The sequence below is a fragment of the Macrosteles quadrilineatus genome, unplaced genomic scaffold (assembly GCF_028750875.1).
Source record: "Macrosteles quadrilineatus isolate MER2022 unplaced genomic scaffold, UCM_ALF_1.0 Scaffold_5__1_contigs__length_97177068, whole genome shotgun sequence".
NCBI lineage: Eukaryota > Metazoa > Arthropoda > Insecta > Hemiptera > Cicadellidae > Macrosteles > Macrosteles quadrilineatus.
The window spans coordinates 58210086-58227407 of record NW_026542598.1 but is presented as its reverse complement, the minus strand read 5'-3'; the positions used below and the strand labels follow the sequence as shown (position 1 = coordinate 58227407).

Genomic DNA, 17322 nt, shown 5'->3' with positions numbered 1-17322 from the left:
AATAGATTTTCAATTTTAATATTGTTTTGGTTTTCAATTCTATACGTTTTATTTTCAGAGTGTTGCCTTGCACCTGTCCACCATGTTATATCTTAAGGGACGTTTGGCGCTAGACAACATTACTTGCAACTTGCAACGTTGCCAATTCTACCAGGTCGCGGCCTGTAGCACGGCCCCCTTCAACTCCAGGCCACGGCATGGTAGAATTGGCAACATCGAAAGTTGGGTAGTTTTTGTTTAGTGTCTGACGTCCCATAAGATAACATGGCAGACAGGTGACGTCAGCGCATTAATTCGCACTTTCTTGATTTAAATTTATAAACATAAATTTATTAAAATATTGAAAATAAAACATACAGAAATGAAAACCAAAAACAATATGAATTGAATATCTATACTGTATCTGCACATTTTAAGCGGAGTCAATATTTTCCTAGTCCTGTAACCAAAGCTTTTGTAAATACACAAATACCATTTATTTGCTGCTTCCAATTAAAACATCTGTTACAACCCTACTTGCGACGCGACGTTGCCACATCGAAAGCTACGGCCTGGAGTTGAAGAGGGCCGTGGCTTTTCACGTATAATCAGACATATTGGAATAACAGTTTTTCCTTAATGGTGGTAGGAAAAACTGGCAGAAAAACTGTTCTTCTTTCAGATTACTATGCAGTGGTTTTCCCCTATCTCTCATATGCAGTCACGGTATGGGGATCTGAAACATGTGCAACAAAACATATTTTTGCGCTCCAGAAAAAGGCAGTGCGGGTTATTGCTGGCATTGGTCGAAGAGATTCATGTAAATCTGCTTTCATTCAATTAAGAATACTCACTTTTCCTTGCATCTATATCAACAACACTTTGATATTTTTAAAGCAAAACCGTAGTTTTTTTATACCTTTATTCCCTCACTCCAATTACAATACTAGGAAAAGAACCGATTTAAATATCCCACAACACAAAATTTCCTTTTTTAAACGCCATGTGTTTTACTATGCTATAATGTTGTTTAACTCGCTGCGCAACAAGCTCAAGTCAATAAGAGACATCAGCGTATTCAAAGGAAAAATTAAAATATATTTCTAATCGAAAAACGTTTTTATTCTGTAGAAAGTTATGTTAAAAATTGGTGGTAAAGAGGTTTGTTACTTATGTGAATGTTGTATTTTATTTATTGTATTTGAATAATGTGACTCAAGCCATGCATGTTACCGTGTTTTATACGGCAATAAAGAATTATTTGTTGATTTGATTTGATTTGAGGATTGTAAAGGCATTAAGGCATTGTTTCATTTATCTTGCCTGCCTACTGCTAGTTAGATACGCATTATGGTTGGTTCCAAGTAGTTCGCTCGCACTTGGCCATCGCCTTTACTCCTTCCTTCGTCTTCTTCTCTTTCTTCTTCTTCTTTTAACTTCCTTCTCTGTGTCGAAGTGTACGGTCTCATTAGGTTAGGATGGTGAGTTTTTCTCAATTATTAATATTTTTATTTAGTAATATGAAAGTATGCCACCGTGAATTCGTGTAAGTATACTCAATTATATGTCCTATCTACAACCCATTGTTGATAAGACCAGCTTCTGTTTTTATATCTCTTTCTTCCACGCCACATGGGATTACCACTGTAGGGTAGGCAATAGGCATAGGTCTTCTGTTACTCGAGTGCAATAGGAATATTCGTTAACATTTTTAGAATAATGAATCGTACCAGCTATAGCATGGGATAGCCTATTCATTTAAGTGAGTTATGCCTAGATCATTAGGCCTACTGCCGAATAATTTACATAGGCCTACCCTTAGCATCTTACATAATTATCTAACTAAGGAGTAAAACAAACCAGTTTAACTTTTGATATCTTAATTTCCATTGGCCAGGCATAATGCTTATATTCCTTCACCAGCCAAGATGGTTGGCCTAGGCCTATGTTAAGTTACTGGTATGCATTTTGGCAGGCTAGTGTTTACTCTTTTCCCGAGGCCAAGAGGTTGAGATAGAGTTGGCATCACTCTATTCCAGTGTTTCCACACGACCAAAAAAATAATCCTGCTCACTCACTGGGTCAAGAAATCCTAAGATTTAACCCCACATATAGGCCCAACCAAAATGTTTGTCTATGTGTGTAGATTTGCAAATTGACCTTACATTTTTGAATAAGTTCCTTGGGCTCTGCCCCACTTTGGCTTTTAAAGTTCTCATGTTATCCTTATGAAAAACATGTTTGTTTACATTTGATCAGCTGGATAGCTAATTTAATTGCTGTAAATATTTTAGTTGCAATTTAACCCTCCCAGTGTTACTTGACGAAAATTCGACAAGCAGCACACTTTGTGTAGTGTTACTTGTCGATTTTTCGACACGCAGACATCGTTTACAGCGAAGGCTCTATGACTGACTGAATCGGATTGAACTGGATCGAGTTAGGTATCGTTCTTTCCGTAATATTCTAAGCTTTCTCCAGAGGTCTGTCTCAGCGCTGTACGTTCTCTGAGCCGATCGTAATTGTAGCAGACAGCTGACGTGCGTGTATTTGTAAACAGCTAGGTTACTCGGACCGATGACTGATGTGTTTTATTACGTTTATCATTGTTTTAGTGTTAAAAATCAAAAGTAGTGATATAGGCCTACGTGTTGCATTATAAGAAGATTTAAGTGGTTTTGAAGTGCTGGTTGATGATCCTGAAGAAGTAGGTAGTGATATTGATGTAAATTATCGGCCAGATTCCTAGCTATGGTTAGGCTATGCATTCTTAGCTAAACGCTATGTACTGAAATCTGTTTTTTGCCCATAACTTATTTATTTGCAAATCTACTTCCTTATATTATTATATACTAGCTGTGTACCCGTTCTACGCACGGGGATCTTATAATATTCAGTTGAAACCTTCTTATATAACGAACAGCAGTTGGTTTGCATATTTTAAGATATGCTGGCCAAACTATTATACATAGCTTCATTTTATGTTGTTTTTTGTTGTTCCGGATCGGTATGACAATCAATAAAAGGTTAAATTACCTCTGTGTCTGCCGGTCGATCCTATAACGGTAGGCTTACTTTTATTTTTACTATCTGATCTCGTTTGCATGGCTCAATCACGTCCTGGTTGAAGTTCGTTCGCTACGCTCACTCACCTGTATGTTGGAGCTCGTTCGCTGCGCTCACTTTCCTTCAGGTTAGCTCGTTCGCTACGCTCACTTGCCTTCAGGTTAGCTCGTTCGCTACGCTCACTCGCCTCCAGGTTGCAAATTAGCTGTTGTCATAAATGTAAAAGAAATAATAGTGCTAGTGCTGCCCCCTGTTGGTAATCCTTGTAACTTTAATGCTATTGAACATCACAGAACAGAACCAACTTGTTTAATTGAAACAGCTGTTAAGATTCAATAATTTCATTTCTCATAAGGTTAACATGGGCTTCCAGAAATTCCACGTCAAAAATCGACAAAAACTTGATTTTCAAGGGTTTACTGTTAAATATCTAACTGTCTCATATTCGATGAAATACGTCTAAAACCATCTCATATATGTATAGTATTTGGAAAATAAGTTTCAGGCGGGACAGTGCTATAGTTATTGAGGAGTAGTTGTAATAAAGTGTGTATTTTAGCGTTACCAAGAGAATGACAGATAGACAGACAGACAGACAGACAGACAGACAGACAGAAATTGAGATAAGGTTTGATTCGGTTTCTCTGACCTATGAAATGTAAAAATAACCAAAAAGTTCATTATTCTAAGCAATGTACAGACAAAACTCTAATTTTATTTATATAGATAGATTTGTAATCCTCATAAAATTTAGAACAAAGTGGCTATTTTCAAATATTTATAGGCCTATAATTTATACAATTTCATTGAGCGCGAACTTATTTTTTTTTTGAAAATTTTTGAAATTATATTTTTTTTTACCTAAAATTTTTTTTTTTTGAAAAAATGTTCCTTATGTTTTATATATAATATTGAAGCCCATGATTTTCCAAACAAAATGGTATATAGAACATTAGAATTAACATTGTTTTAAGCTTCTCAGATCCGTTTTAATAAAACCTTGCAAATGCGCCAAAAATAGGTGGACATTAAGGCCTAAACTATGGACACTTGGAGGGTTAAGGAAACATATGCTAGGCTACAAACCTTTAGGCTCACTGACTTGGTTGAAATAAAAAAGTTACTATTTGACTTTGGGTTCCGTGGCAAATATTTACCGTAGTTACACTGGGATATTATGTAATTTTTAAAGGTCTACTTACAGTATTTTTCACGCTGAATCCAAAAATGCAATCAGTTTTTGTCTGAGAGATTCCTAAGTAGCCGTAGTGGCCGTAAAACGAAGGTTAATATTACGAACCTAAGGATAATTGAGCGGTAATGAAGGTAATGGTAATATTGCGTGGTCTGGACGGGTCCGTACTGAGTGAGGAGTGAGTGAGAAGAGCAAACAGCTGTTTATAGGCTACTTGATCTAATGCGGAATGAAATCAAATCAATTAGTTTTGAAACCAAATAATCACTTCTTACTTCACTCGTGAAGTAAAGAAGTTGTTTACATCACTTTTGGGATACATAGGGAAGTTTAAGATGGCGGGTTGGGTAAAGTCAGTTTACACATTCTTTGCACCATTGGCCTTGGTTTTCTTCACACATCACCCTGGAGCAGCGGCTGCAGAAGTGTCAACCGGCGTTTCTTCGAAGGGCAGAAGCAGCATTTTTTTGGTCCTTTTTGTTGGTTTGGAATATCTGGGGTAGCAGGAACATTTAAACTTTGAGAATATTGGCATTTGTTTGTCTTTGAAAGGCCATTTCAAATATTGTATTTGCTAACGTTAATTTGAGTAGTTGACAGTTTATAATTTAAATTTTGGCAAACTGCTTTCTTGAGAGGGGCTTTTCTCCCTTAGAAACTAGGTTGTGCACATATGTAACATATGAGTTACCAACATTCAAAATTATCCTTAAAATACACAAACATAATCGTAAAATCAACATAAAAAATGCAAACATAAAAATCACATTAACGGTAACGCTTTATCAATCTGACTACTCACCACTATTGTACATGAATTACTGCGGGGGTTGCAAATTCCCATCACTCACATGTCTGGCGGGATGGCAACTGAGCTGGCGTCGGCTGAGAGGAAAAACAAATACCCTGGTTTGAGCACCAAATTCAAAAATGTGAATAGAGTAGTCTCTGAGACGATGGGTTACCAATCTAGGGTTAAATTATAACTTAAGTTAGGTAAGATTACATAAATTTAAATACCCCCGCCGCAGCAAATCTGCGGACTAAGCAAATTTCAACTTGTCTGATACATTTTTAATAAAGTCTTACTAATATTATAAATCTAACAAAAAAACCACTAAGTGGTAACACTTTCCCCGCCAAGTCAGCAATCCAAAAAAAGATAATAAATCATTACTTTTTCCGCCAAGAAAAACAATGTAATGTATGTAAGTTTGGCAACTTGGCGGCAGACTTTTGCTTGGTTTTTTTCATTGAAGTTACGCTCGTGGATAATTTCACAAATTATCTTCTCTAATTAATTAGTCCAACTAAGTATAATAATTTCGAGGTAATCAGTAGGTAAATATAAAACCATCACTATGACGAATTTATGAAATGTGGCACAAATAAGGTCAAATTTTGTAAAATAAGCTCTCACCTAGCAATGTACTAATGGGAGAGATACTTGCTCAATGAAACTAGTTTTATGGTACTTTTTAAAGTGATCGAGCAAAAGTCTGCCGCCAAGTTGCCAAACTTACATACATTACATTGTTTTTCTTGGCGGAAAAAGTAATGATTTATTATCTTTTTTTGGATTGCTGACTTGGCGGGGAAAGTGTTACCACTTAGTGGTTTTTTGTTAGATTTTATTTATTTTTGTAGAAAATTAACAGTTAAAATAAAAATCCTCCTTTCTCTGATATATAGACCACGGCACAACTACATTTCATTTAAATTCAATAATATTGTTTGTGTAGAACTAAATTCTACATTTTTGGTCTTATCTGCTTTAAACCGATTAAAAACTTTTTGACCCACGTACCAAAATTACTATTTAACAAACCCCCTGGGCTTAAACTCAGTTTCAAATTTCATCAATGGTCATCTCGAACAACATGAAATGCGTTGGTGTTACATAAGTGTTCTGATAATTAAACCCGTGCATCTAAAGACTAGTGTAAATTGAGCCCTTATTAGAGAAGTAAAAATGTAATCAAACAGATTAAGTTTGTTAGAAATAGCATAAACAAAACAAATATTGAAAAACTCATCTATCCTAAATTTACATATCCCTTTTTAATTGCTTGTTTAACATACGTAGAGTGATTTTCCCGATTGTTTTATTTGTTTTAGTGTATCAAAACATAAAACAAACCTTAGTACTAGTACTAAGTTTCAAGTTCCTAGGTTTCATATGTTTTAATAAGTAGTATTAAACTGTTAAAAATGACGAGCTGCTGTACCAGTGTACCATCGGTACACTGCATTTTTTCAATGGAAAGTATCGGGGAATATCACTGCTCTAAGTAATTTTATATAGTAAGTAGTTCAAATCATTCGGTATACCTGAAAAAAATACTTTATAAAAGTTTTAAAATAATTTTCAGCTGTTTCTATGAATTTCTCTAACATTTAAATTAAATGAGATTTAATCGCAGCTGGTCCTTCTTTTGTTTTTATTTTAATCCCATGTTATTTAAATGGGCCAAAATCGTACTTTGAGGGCTTGCCAAGGGTTTATGGGTCAACGCACCGACTTGTGGCCCTTCAAAAGGCACATCTAAACGTTAAGGGCTTTCAAACAACATAAAAAACATTAAAATTGAGCCAGTGGTTTAGGCTGTAGGTCCGTCAACATTCAAGGAGAAGAAGGAGAACACGGAAAATTTGTGAATTTTCAAACTAGTTTTTCTGGCTCAAACACAACCGTTTTTTAAATTCTTTTTTTTAATTTTGTTGAGAATGAGTGCCCCTATCCAGTAGATGAATAATTATTTTAATAGCTTTGGTTTCTTCAGAGCTATAGACGAGTAAAAAAGCCACTTTATGTCACGTCATGTATATATACACTGCAGCAGCTGTGTACCGCTGGGAGACTTGGCGGGGCGGAACGCTGCCGCGTTCCTTAATGTGAAAGTTGTGTGCTTGTTTGTTTGTTTGTTTGAAGTTCAATCCCGCATAAACCACTGGACGGATTGGGCTGAAATTTTGCATGATGATAGCTCACATTTCCGATTAACATATAGGCACGGCATATTCTTATCTCGAAAATCCTTTCGGGCTCCGCCCCAGTGGCTCTGTAGTTCTCCATGTTAACCTAATGAGTATTCATATTTAAAGCGAATTAAAGAATTTAGTAGCCTAGCTGTTTCAACTAAAAAAGTTGGTTCTATGATATACAAAAGCATTAAAAAGTTAAAAGATTTACCAACAGGGTGCAGCACTATAATTTGTTTTTGCATTTATTTATGTAAACAGCTAATTTGAACTAAGCAGCAACAAAAAACTGTGATACGCAATGAGAACTGTCAAAGTAGGATTGTTCACAGTTATGTTTATGCTTTTAATGTCATGATTAATTTGTGATTTTTTGTAAATTAGTAATAATTTATTTTTCTTTATTGTTTAGGAGAAGTGGTAAAACATTATGGCTATGGTAGATGTGTAATACCATTAGTATACCGTCAATTTAAAGTAGAAAATTTTATCAAACTTTGCCCTCCCCCATTGCAAACGCAAAGCTTGAGTATAACTGCAAAAAGCATTTTTTAAACTTACATGCCAACCCCGTATGAAGGAGGGGTACTCTGCTAGTATTTCCATAAATAAGACATAGTTATTCCCTATTTAAATAACATTAGATTTAATGAGTGCTTAGGTTTGCTGCTACGGGGAAGGTAAAAATTGTTTTTTAACCATACGTCAATAGTATAGTATAGGATGAAATAAATAAATTTGTCAAATTTAATCAATATATATCCATAAACAAGTAAACTACAACAATTTTCATTTTCTTCATAAGAATAACATGGAAATTTTAAATAACACTATTTTTTATTTTCTCCGTGACCGTTAGGCATACAACAGCGCTTCAATATACTAAATTATTTCTTTTTTTAAGCTCTACAAAACAGTTTAAAAATAAATTGCAAAATTTTTTTGTTTTTATTGTCAAAAATTGAAAAACCCCATTTTTATCCCATAAAACCCCCCATAAACCCCCAATCCCATGGTCCGATTATGCTGGATTGCGAACTCGTTTGAATAAACGTAGGTTAACACGTTTTTACCAAATTTGATCAAAATCGGATAATTTTGTCTCATGTTATCGCGCTAACGGACACGTATATGGGTAGCTGGCTGGGTAGTTGAGTGGTTATAGTGCTCGCCTAGTAATCAAAAGGTCGCCAGTTCAATCCTAAGAAAAGTCAGTAGCTTTTTGATGGTTCGAAACTCGGCCCAGCTGTTCCTGATCATTGGGCTTTAAATAAATGATCCTGACTAATGAAACCGCTGATCTTAGTCAGTAACAAAGCTACACAGGTCATCACACACCATTCTACACTCATCCTTCACTCATATTTGGGTTAAAATACGCACTTAAGTGGTGTCCCCATCTCAACGATTGTTTGATTGGTATATATATATATTTATATGAATTTGAACGGATGGTGTTTTTGGCCTCTAGGGACCTCAAAATGAAAAATTAAATCGGTCCTGGGTCCAGGTCTTACCATGAGTACTACGGTAATGGCTTATTCCCTTTATAGAAAATTCGCTAAAAAAACTTCATTGTTTTTTTTTTTATTGAGATTGCCTTTAACTTAGTGTCTTCTTTCTTTAAAGTTTTATATTAATTACAACAAAACTGTATGTAAATAATATTGTGTAAACATTGTAAATTGGCGCCCTTAAAGATTTGGTGTTCATTTAGGGCCTACTATATGATTAAAACAACCAACTATGAAACTATGAAATTATTTACCATAACAACAAAAATTATAAAATCCCTTATCGTTCCGATATTACAGCATTTTATGGGGTGCCACAGGGATCCATTTTAGGTCCCCTTTTATTTATTTGCTATTTAAGAGACTTCCCTCAGCTTTCTGATTTCAGTAAACTTTGTCTTTATGCTGATGACACCAATTTGAAAATCACTGCATCAACCGTTGCTGAATTAGAAATTAAAATTAATTCCGACCTAACTCTCTTAAAAAAATTGTTTAATGCCAACAATTTGCTTTTAACCATCCGAGTGTTATTTGTCGCTGCAGCGACACATAACACACTTTGTGTAGTGTTTTGTGTCGCTGCAGCGACTCACAAACACTGTTTACGGCGAAGGCTCTATGACTGACAAAATCGGATTGAACTGGATCGAGTTAGGTATCGTTTTATTTGACAGATTCAGAGATTTCTCCGGAGGTCTGTCTCTAAGCGCTATTCATTTTATTTCCGAAAATATTGTAGCAGACAGCTGACGTGCGTATTTGTAAACAGCTTTGTTAACCTCGGACCGATGACTGATGTGTTTTATTACGTTTATCATTGTTTTAGTGTTAAAAATCAAAAGTAGTGATATACGTGGTGCATTATAAGAAGATTTAAGTGATTTTGAAGGGCTGGTTGATGAACCTGAAGAAGTAGGTAGTGATATTGATGTAAATTATCAGCCAGATTCCTAGCTATGGTTAGGCTATGCATTCTTAGCTAAACGCTATGTACTGAAATCTGTTTTTTGCCCATAACTTATTTATTCGCAAATCTACTTCCTTATATTATTATATAGTTGTAATCCTCATAAAATTTAGAACAATGTGGCTATTTTCAAATATTTATAGGCGTATAATTTATACAATTTCATTAAGCGCAAACTTATTTTTTTTTTTGAAAATTTTCCAAAATATTTTTTTTTACCTAAAAAATTTTTTTGAAACAAATGTTCCTTATGTTCTATGTATAATATTGAAGCCCATGATTTTCCAAACAAATTGGTATATAGAACAGTATAATTAACATTGTTTTCAAGCTTCTCAGATCCGTTTTAATAAAACCTTGCAAATGAGCAAAAAATAGGCAGACATTAAGGCCAAAACAAGGGACACTCGGAGAGTTAAATCCTGAAAAAACTAAAATTATTTGTTTTAAAACTCGATCAGCTCAAAATATAACTCAACCTAATGTTACCATATTTGATAAAAAAATTGAGGTTAAAGACAGCATAAAATTTTTAGGATTAGAAATAGAAAGTACACTTAAATGGAACCGTCATGTTGAACAATTACTCACTAAAATTTCTTCTGGCCTTTATGCATTTGTTAGGTTGAAAAATTTTTGTGAAAAAGAATCTCTAAAAGTTGTTTATTTTTCTTACATCCATTCAGTGATATCATTTGGGCTATCTCTTTATGGTGCAACTACTAAAGAAAACTTAAACTCTATCTTGATAATGCAAAAAAAAGCCATTAGAATTATTTGTAATTTACAACCCAGAACTTCAGTTAAAGATTATTTTAAATTAGAAAACATAGACTGTTTATGGAATGTATGTTTTTGAAACAGTTTTATCCACAAAAAATAGATTTCAGGAATTGGAGCTAATCGGTAACAATCATGAGTATAACACCAGCAATCGGGGCTGTATTGCAATGAGCTATCACACTCTGGAACTTTTCAAAAAGAAACCTAAATATGCTGGTTCAAAATGTTATAAAAAAATTCCAAAAAGCATAACAGATGAGGTGTCAACCAAAAAATTCAAAATTAAATTGAAGCAGTACCTCATCAGCAAAGCTATATATTCTTTCGATGAGTTGTAGGAGGTAATGTCAATTTTTGCATATATTGTTAGTTCTAAGAAACCTTTGTTTTTCATTTTTCAATACCTGTATATTTGACACTATTTATGTATGTAGGCTATTGTATACTACTAACAAATAAAGATTATTTGAATTTGAATTTGAAAACAGTTTAATCCTACTCCTAAATCATATATTTCTTTTGGTCAGTATTAGCATAGACTAACCAACACAAGTAGACTTCTCATCCCATTGTAAATTTTGAAGCACGTTTTTCGTGTCTAGTTCATGTACAAATAACAAATAAAGACACAAATAGTGACACAAAGGCGCTAGTGTCGACGAAACTTTGTTTCCATTATTTTAGGGTTAATTTCTAGATTTGTGCTTTACTGTTTGGTTATATAACTAGGGGACAAGTTATTGTTTATGATTAGATCGTATTATTTGGTTAAACGAGGTTTTAAATGGCTGTAATAACGGGAAACAAATTGTAAACAAAACACGACCTCTACATAAACCGTACAGAACTAACAATAAAATTGTCTTCAGCTGTTCCATAAGGATGAGAAATCTACTAAGGGAGTATGTTTTATCTATGGTATTAGGCTACTTATTAACAGTATTAAAATATGTTGCAAAAAAATGTGTTGTAACTGACTATGTCTTGTAACCAACTAATTGATTTTTTATGGGTTTTCAGCCTTTCCAGAGGTTTGTGGAGACAGGCCGAGTTGCCTACATTGCGGACGGACCCTACAAAGGAAAGCTCTGCTCCATTGTAGATGTTATCAACCAAACAAAGGTAAATTATATATTTAAGGCCTAGGCCTACTTAAGTGCTATTGAACTGCCCAAATCATGATAAAAATGCACAACTTTAGTTCAGGCTATATAAATTACTAAAACTAATGGCACTGTTTGTTTAATCAACAGGATTTTGAAGATCTCACCGGTAGTGGTTTGTCTATTATGCGTAGGATTTTCGCTCAATACTACATTTTAAACATATTTGCTATCAAGACAAATTATCAGAATACCGTACCTGATTGGTAACTTACATCATACAGTCCATCTTCAGTCTCATGTAGAATTCAGAGGCATAACTTACTAGTTTCAGTTCATGTCACCCGTTGTTGATTCAATATAAAATTTATATTCTTTAACCCTTCTAGAGTTACAGAGCTGCTTCCAGCGACAATGTGTTTTTACCTTAAAGTGTGTGTGTCGCTGAGAGCAACTATTTATTATATATCTCGTATAGTATGCTTCGATGCCGTGGACTTATTGGCTGGTTAATGAGTCAGTATGTTCCAAAGGCTTCAAATTATCAATCACCTGGCATTTCGCTCCATTAGGTACTGTCGCTAGCAGTCAGCTGTCTACGTTTAAACTCTTCCATCTTCAGTCTCATTATAGTTTCGGTTCATTTCACCATAGTTTCAGTTCATTTCAACGAAGGAAACTAGTAAGTTTCGGTAACTGTTTTGGTAAAAGCTATTTGATTTTATAAAGAGTTTTGTGATCCGAAACTAGTATTTCTTGTAATTCTAGGCCTACATAATGAACCAGGCTTGTTAACATATTCAATTAATTTTCTTTTGCCTTCTAGAAAATAAAAACTGGTAACTTATTTTAAATAAGATTTTTATTTTGCTTTGATCGAACATAAGTACATGTGTAATGATCTCTAGTGTAAAAATTTAAAACAAATTTTAATGTTTAAATGTGTTAACTTTTACATTAGGCTACTTCGAAGTTATTGTTCTGAAAATAATTCTTAAATTAAATAATACCCCCGCCACAGCGAACCTGCAGACTACTGCTGACTAATTTCCTACCTGGCTGGAATTCCACTAACTTATTCCCTTAAGATCGTCAGATTTATTTCCTATATATCATCCTATGTATAATAGGCCTATCATCAATTTAAATGAGGAGGTACTTAAGTTTGCTGTTGCAGGAAAGACAATAAGGTGTGTTTTTAGGTAAATATAGACAACTCAGTATAAAGTAAACAACAAATTTACAAATTTTATCAAAATATTTAGGTAGACAAGCAAGCTACATCAGTTTATTTATTCTCCTTAAGAATAACATGGGAATTTTAAATCTACACTTTCTTGGAATTTTTTCTCTAACCGTTAGGCATACAACAACGATTCAATATATAGCTCTACAAATAGCCAAAATGGTTTGGAAAGAATTGCGAAATTTTATTTTTTTAGGGTGAAAAATGGGAAAACCCAATTTTTACGCCATAAACATACCATAAACCCCCGTTTGCATAGTCCTATCATGCTGGTTTGCAAACTCGTTTAATGTAGGTTTACATACTTATACCAAATTTCATAAAAATCAGATCATTTCAGCTCGAGTTATCGTGCTAACGGACACATATAAATATACCTATATGAACTTGAACGGATGGTGTTTTTGGCCTCTAGGGCCTCAAAGCGAAATAGTAAATCGGTCCCGGGTCGAGGTCTTACCATGAGACCTACGGTTATAGCTTATTCCCTATATGGGAACTTCGCTAAAAAAGTGATTGTAGATTCCATGATCTATTGAAATCTAATTAAATTTTTGAAAGGAAGCCTAATGAAAAAGTTGTATAACAATGTAAATTTGTGATCTATACTTGCAGGCCTTGATTGATGGCCCAGAGACTGGTGTGCCCCGTCAGGCCATTCGTCTTAACCAGCTTCACCTCACCAAGTTCCGCATTCGCTTCCCCTACACTGGTGGCACCCGCATCGTCCGCAAGGCGTGGAAAGATGGCAAGGTGGACGAAAAGTGGAAGGAAAGCGTTTGGTTCCAGAAAGTCGAGGCCAAGAAGAAGGTACAAAAACAACTCTTAAATAGACAAACAAATAGCAACTTTCTTTTACTTTAACACTACTTCTCAAGCAATAAAATGTAGGCCATACCCATTTGTGTACCGGTAATCAAAATCTTTGAGACCAATTATAATTTTTACAGCATAAACATTTTTTACTTGCACTACACTAAGGTCTATTTTTATCAATGATAAAAAAAAAACTTAATGTAAGAAATTCTTTTACCCTTCAAAAATGTGTAGGCTACTGTAAACCATGATAGACCTACAAATACTCTATAATACACTGGGTCTTTTTTATTCTTGGTATTTTTAACATGTTCAAATAAAAGTTGTTAAGTACAATCAAAACAATGTAAATAGTTATACTAAAAGTTACTAGCAACAATCACATAGATACACCTGTTGTTTAAAATCAAGCATAAGTCAACTCTAGTTCATGAGCTGTGGTTAGTTTCGATCATTGGTCATCCTAGATGAAGATTAAAATTTTAAATGCATCTCAATAATGTGAATCCCAGCCAGCAAAAATGTCTATGCCGTTGCGAGGATCATCTGCCAATAATTTAAGCTTAGTGGAAATGTATAGGCTGTTATTAAATTTACGGAAAGTTACCCAATCAAAATCGATCACCACTTACCATCTTTTTTCTATATTTACCGTCTTGTGAGTAACAGTATAAGCGTAAATATATGTTTTAAGTGTTATAAGACGTTTCTTTTATTTACTTTCCGTAAATTTAATAACACGTACAATGCTGATCAAGAAGTTATTTAAATAATTAAAATAAAATTTATCCACAAAAACAAACAACATTGTTTGAACAACTTGTAAAAGGAATCCTCTATTGCATTCCTTTTTCCCTTTTAGTCCCTAGGGTGTAAAAGTCAGCGGTTGTAAACTTCGATTGTAAGCAATTGCTTGTATACAAATTATGTATCGATTGATTTAATTAGTCAATAGCTTGTTGCCTGTATTCTTATTAGTTTGACATATTGATAGTATAATGTACGCTAACCAGTGTTGGGGAAGCTACTTTTAAAATGTAGCTAGCTACAACTACTGCTACATTTCCAAAAAAGTAGCTTAGCTACAGCTACAGCTACAGTTCCGAAAAAGTAGCTAGCTACAACTACAGCTACAATGTAATGTAGCTACAGCTACAATTTTAGCTACTTTTCCAAAGATGTTACTTTTTATTCCACGCACATTAGGTAAATGTAAAATTAATTGCAACTACATTTTTATTGAACAAACATTTAAACAAAAAATGTCAGTATTGTATCTAACATTACTTGGAAAACAAATTATTCCCAGATTGTATTTAATTTGTTGGCATTATAAACCTAACATTACAACAACAGAACCAAATAGTTGGGTGTCCCATCATATTTAGTACTTATTTTTAAATATTGCATTATTTTTAAGCATCTTATATGTAAATTTCATTAAGTTCCAAGGACATACAACCAAACTTTAAAAGCTCATTTTATTTCTTTAATATAGATTCATTTATAGATGTCTTATATCAAAAATTAAGACCAATAAAACTGTAAAACGATTATTTAAAAATAAGTTTTTGTGTTACAGAGCCTAGCCTACTGAAATTGGAGTTTATTGCCTTTCTTTACTTTTAATGTTAAAAATGACATTGCTCTAACTTTTAACCATAGTGATAAGTTACTTGTTCTATGAATAACACTTTTCAATGTCAAGAAATCGTCCTTTTGTGCTTCAACCTAGTTGGTACAGAAAACAGTATTCAGCAACTTATCCTGAAATCGGCTTTAAATTTAAACATGTTGAAATTTGTAAAGTAAAAATAACATGTAGGTCTACTTGGCTATGTAACAAGTTGGCTATAGTGGGCTTGTTCTTGCAATGACTAAACACTAAACGGCTTATATTCCTAATAATTGAACTTGGAACTTGGTATTCATCTTAACTTAAACCATAGCATAGCCTAGGAATAGTCATATACAAGAGCTGTTAGCAGGAGCAAACTATGCTATTTTTTCAATGTAAGTTTCATGTTATATGGAGATTTTTTTCGTTACAATTATCGTGTAGTCTAGGCGTATCTTAAATCTCATCAGGTAATTTCCTCTTTGTTTATTTAGTAAACCTTTGAAAAATCTTCGTAATCTAACCAAGGAAGGGCTTGAGATGATGAACCACTATCAACAGCTGAAGCAAAGGTTGATAGACCAGCTTTCTTATTATTTTAAGGTTTATTGTTGGTTTCCATTAAAACCCAAGTTGAAACATTATCGATATAATAAAGAAACTAAATTGAGTACTAATTTCCCTGTCAATCACTTGCAAGCATTCAATAATTCTTCTCTTGTCACCGGTCGGTAACGTTTAGACGTCGTCTGCATCTAGCGATTTTATTTTATCTGACAGTAATCATAGAGTACTAAATTAAGGAAATGAGAACCAAAAATGTGGATAACACTCATTTAATGGCCTCCATGTCCACACAACGTTGTAATAGGGAATGAAACGGCTGCAACCAGCTGTATGAATCAAAGAAAGTAGGCCTAATTTTTTGGAAAATCTCAGTTTGAAAGAGGTTGTTTCACGTAAGGTTGAGGTTATGATAAAAATCACTATCTCAAAAAATGTTAATGTAGCGAGAAAAGTAGCTAAAATTCCGCTACAACTACTTTAAAAATGTAGCTAGCTACAGCTAAAGCTACAAAATCTTAAAAGTAGCGTAGCTACAGCTAACGCTACAAAAAAAGTAGCGCGCTACTGTAGCGTCGCTACTTGTAGCGCGCTACTTCCCAACACTGACGCTAACACAATCGTAATAGGCGAAAGGATTGAATCACTTACTTAACAGCTGCTTGATTGGAATAGGCTAGCAAAATTGAAAAAAAATCTGGTAGTATATGAAAAGTATTTTTTTTTTTTTTTTACTTAGATTGTTAAATAATGCTGCATTATGACAAAAAATATTGTTGAACACTTAAGAAAAAAGTGTCTTTTCAACCCTCGGTTTATTTTCTGCCGAACTCAGCTTCGGCGTGAAACTTGATCTCGGGTCCTAAAGAAGCACTTTACGCCCTAGTGATGAAATATACTATTCTGTTAATCATCTGATTTTTGATAAATGTTATTGGGAGACAGTTGTTATAAGATCATAATGTTATTGTGTTATTTCTAGTAAAGTAGGCCTTTTGATTTTAGAATTTTGGATATTGATACTAAGTATTACTTTGCCATTCATAGTTTCAACCTTTACTGTGTTACAGAGAGCTGAGATGACAGACTTTGACCGCTACAAGCTGAGGTATGCACGAAGGATGCGCAACAAGATCCGCTCCAGAGTGTTCCACAAGCTAAAAGCCACCAAGGGTGGACGGCCTAAGGGCGAGAAGAAAGAGCCCAAGAAGGGCAAGGCTGCACCCAAGAAGAAATAACTGTTAAAATTTTAAATTTATTAAAAAATTTTTAAAAAAGTTATTGTTTTTGGAATATTTGTCATTTATTAGATCCTAAATAGTATATTTCATTACAAGGACCGAAAGTGGCATGTTCCGGCGTACGCTCACAGGAAAACCAAATTTCAGTGAGTTGTTTTCAAGTACAATGCGAAGCCAAGGACGGGGATAATGGTCATGGAGCAAATGTCGGAAAATAGCTTTCGGTACGAGTTATGAACGATACT

At 34.1% G+C, this 17322-nt stretch overlaps 1 protein-coding gene across 1 annotated transcript; it reads left to right on the top strand.

Moving 5' to 3' along the window:
- The first annotated feature begins 1366 nt into the window (after positions 1-1366).
- Positions 1367-17117, top strand: LOC128994769 (60S ribosomal protein L14-like). The gene is made up of 4 exons (XM_054419532.1): positions 1367-1460; positions 11510-11611; positions 13454-13648; positions 16907-17117. The coding sequence occupies exons 1-4, from the start codon at positions 1458-1460 to the stop codon at positions 17072-17074; spliced, it is 468 nt and encodes a 155-aa protein (XP_054275507.1). The 5' UTR covers positions 1367-1457; the 3' UTR covers positions 17075-17117.
- The last annotated feature ends 205 nt before the right edge of the window (positions 17118-17322 follow it).

Coding starts and splice junctions, on each gene's coding strand:
- LOC128994769 (XM_054419532.1), top strand. Junction 11,612..13,453: donor ATGTTATCAACCAAACAAAG/GTAAATTATATA, acceptor CTATACTTGCAG/GCCTTGATTGATGGCCCAGA. Junction 13,649..16,906: donor AAGTCGAGGCCAAGAAGAAG/GTACAAAAACAA, acceptor ACTGTGTTACAG/AGAGCTGAGATGACAGACTT.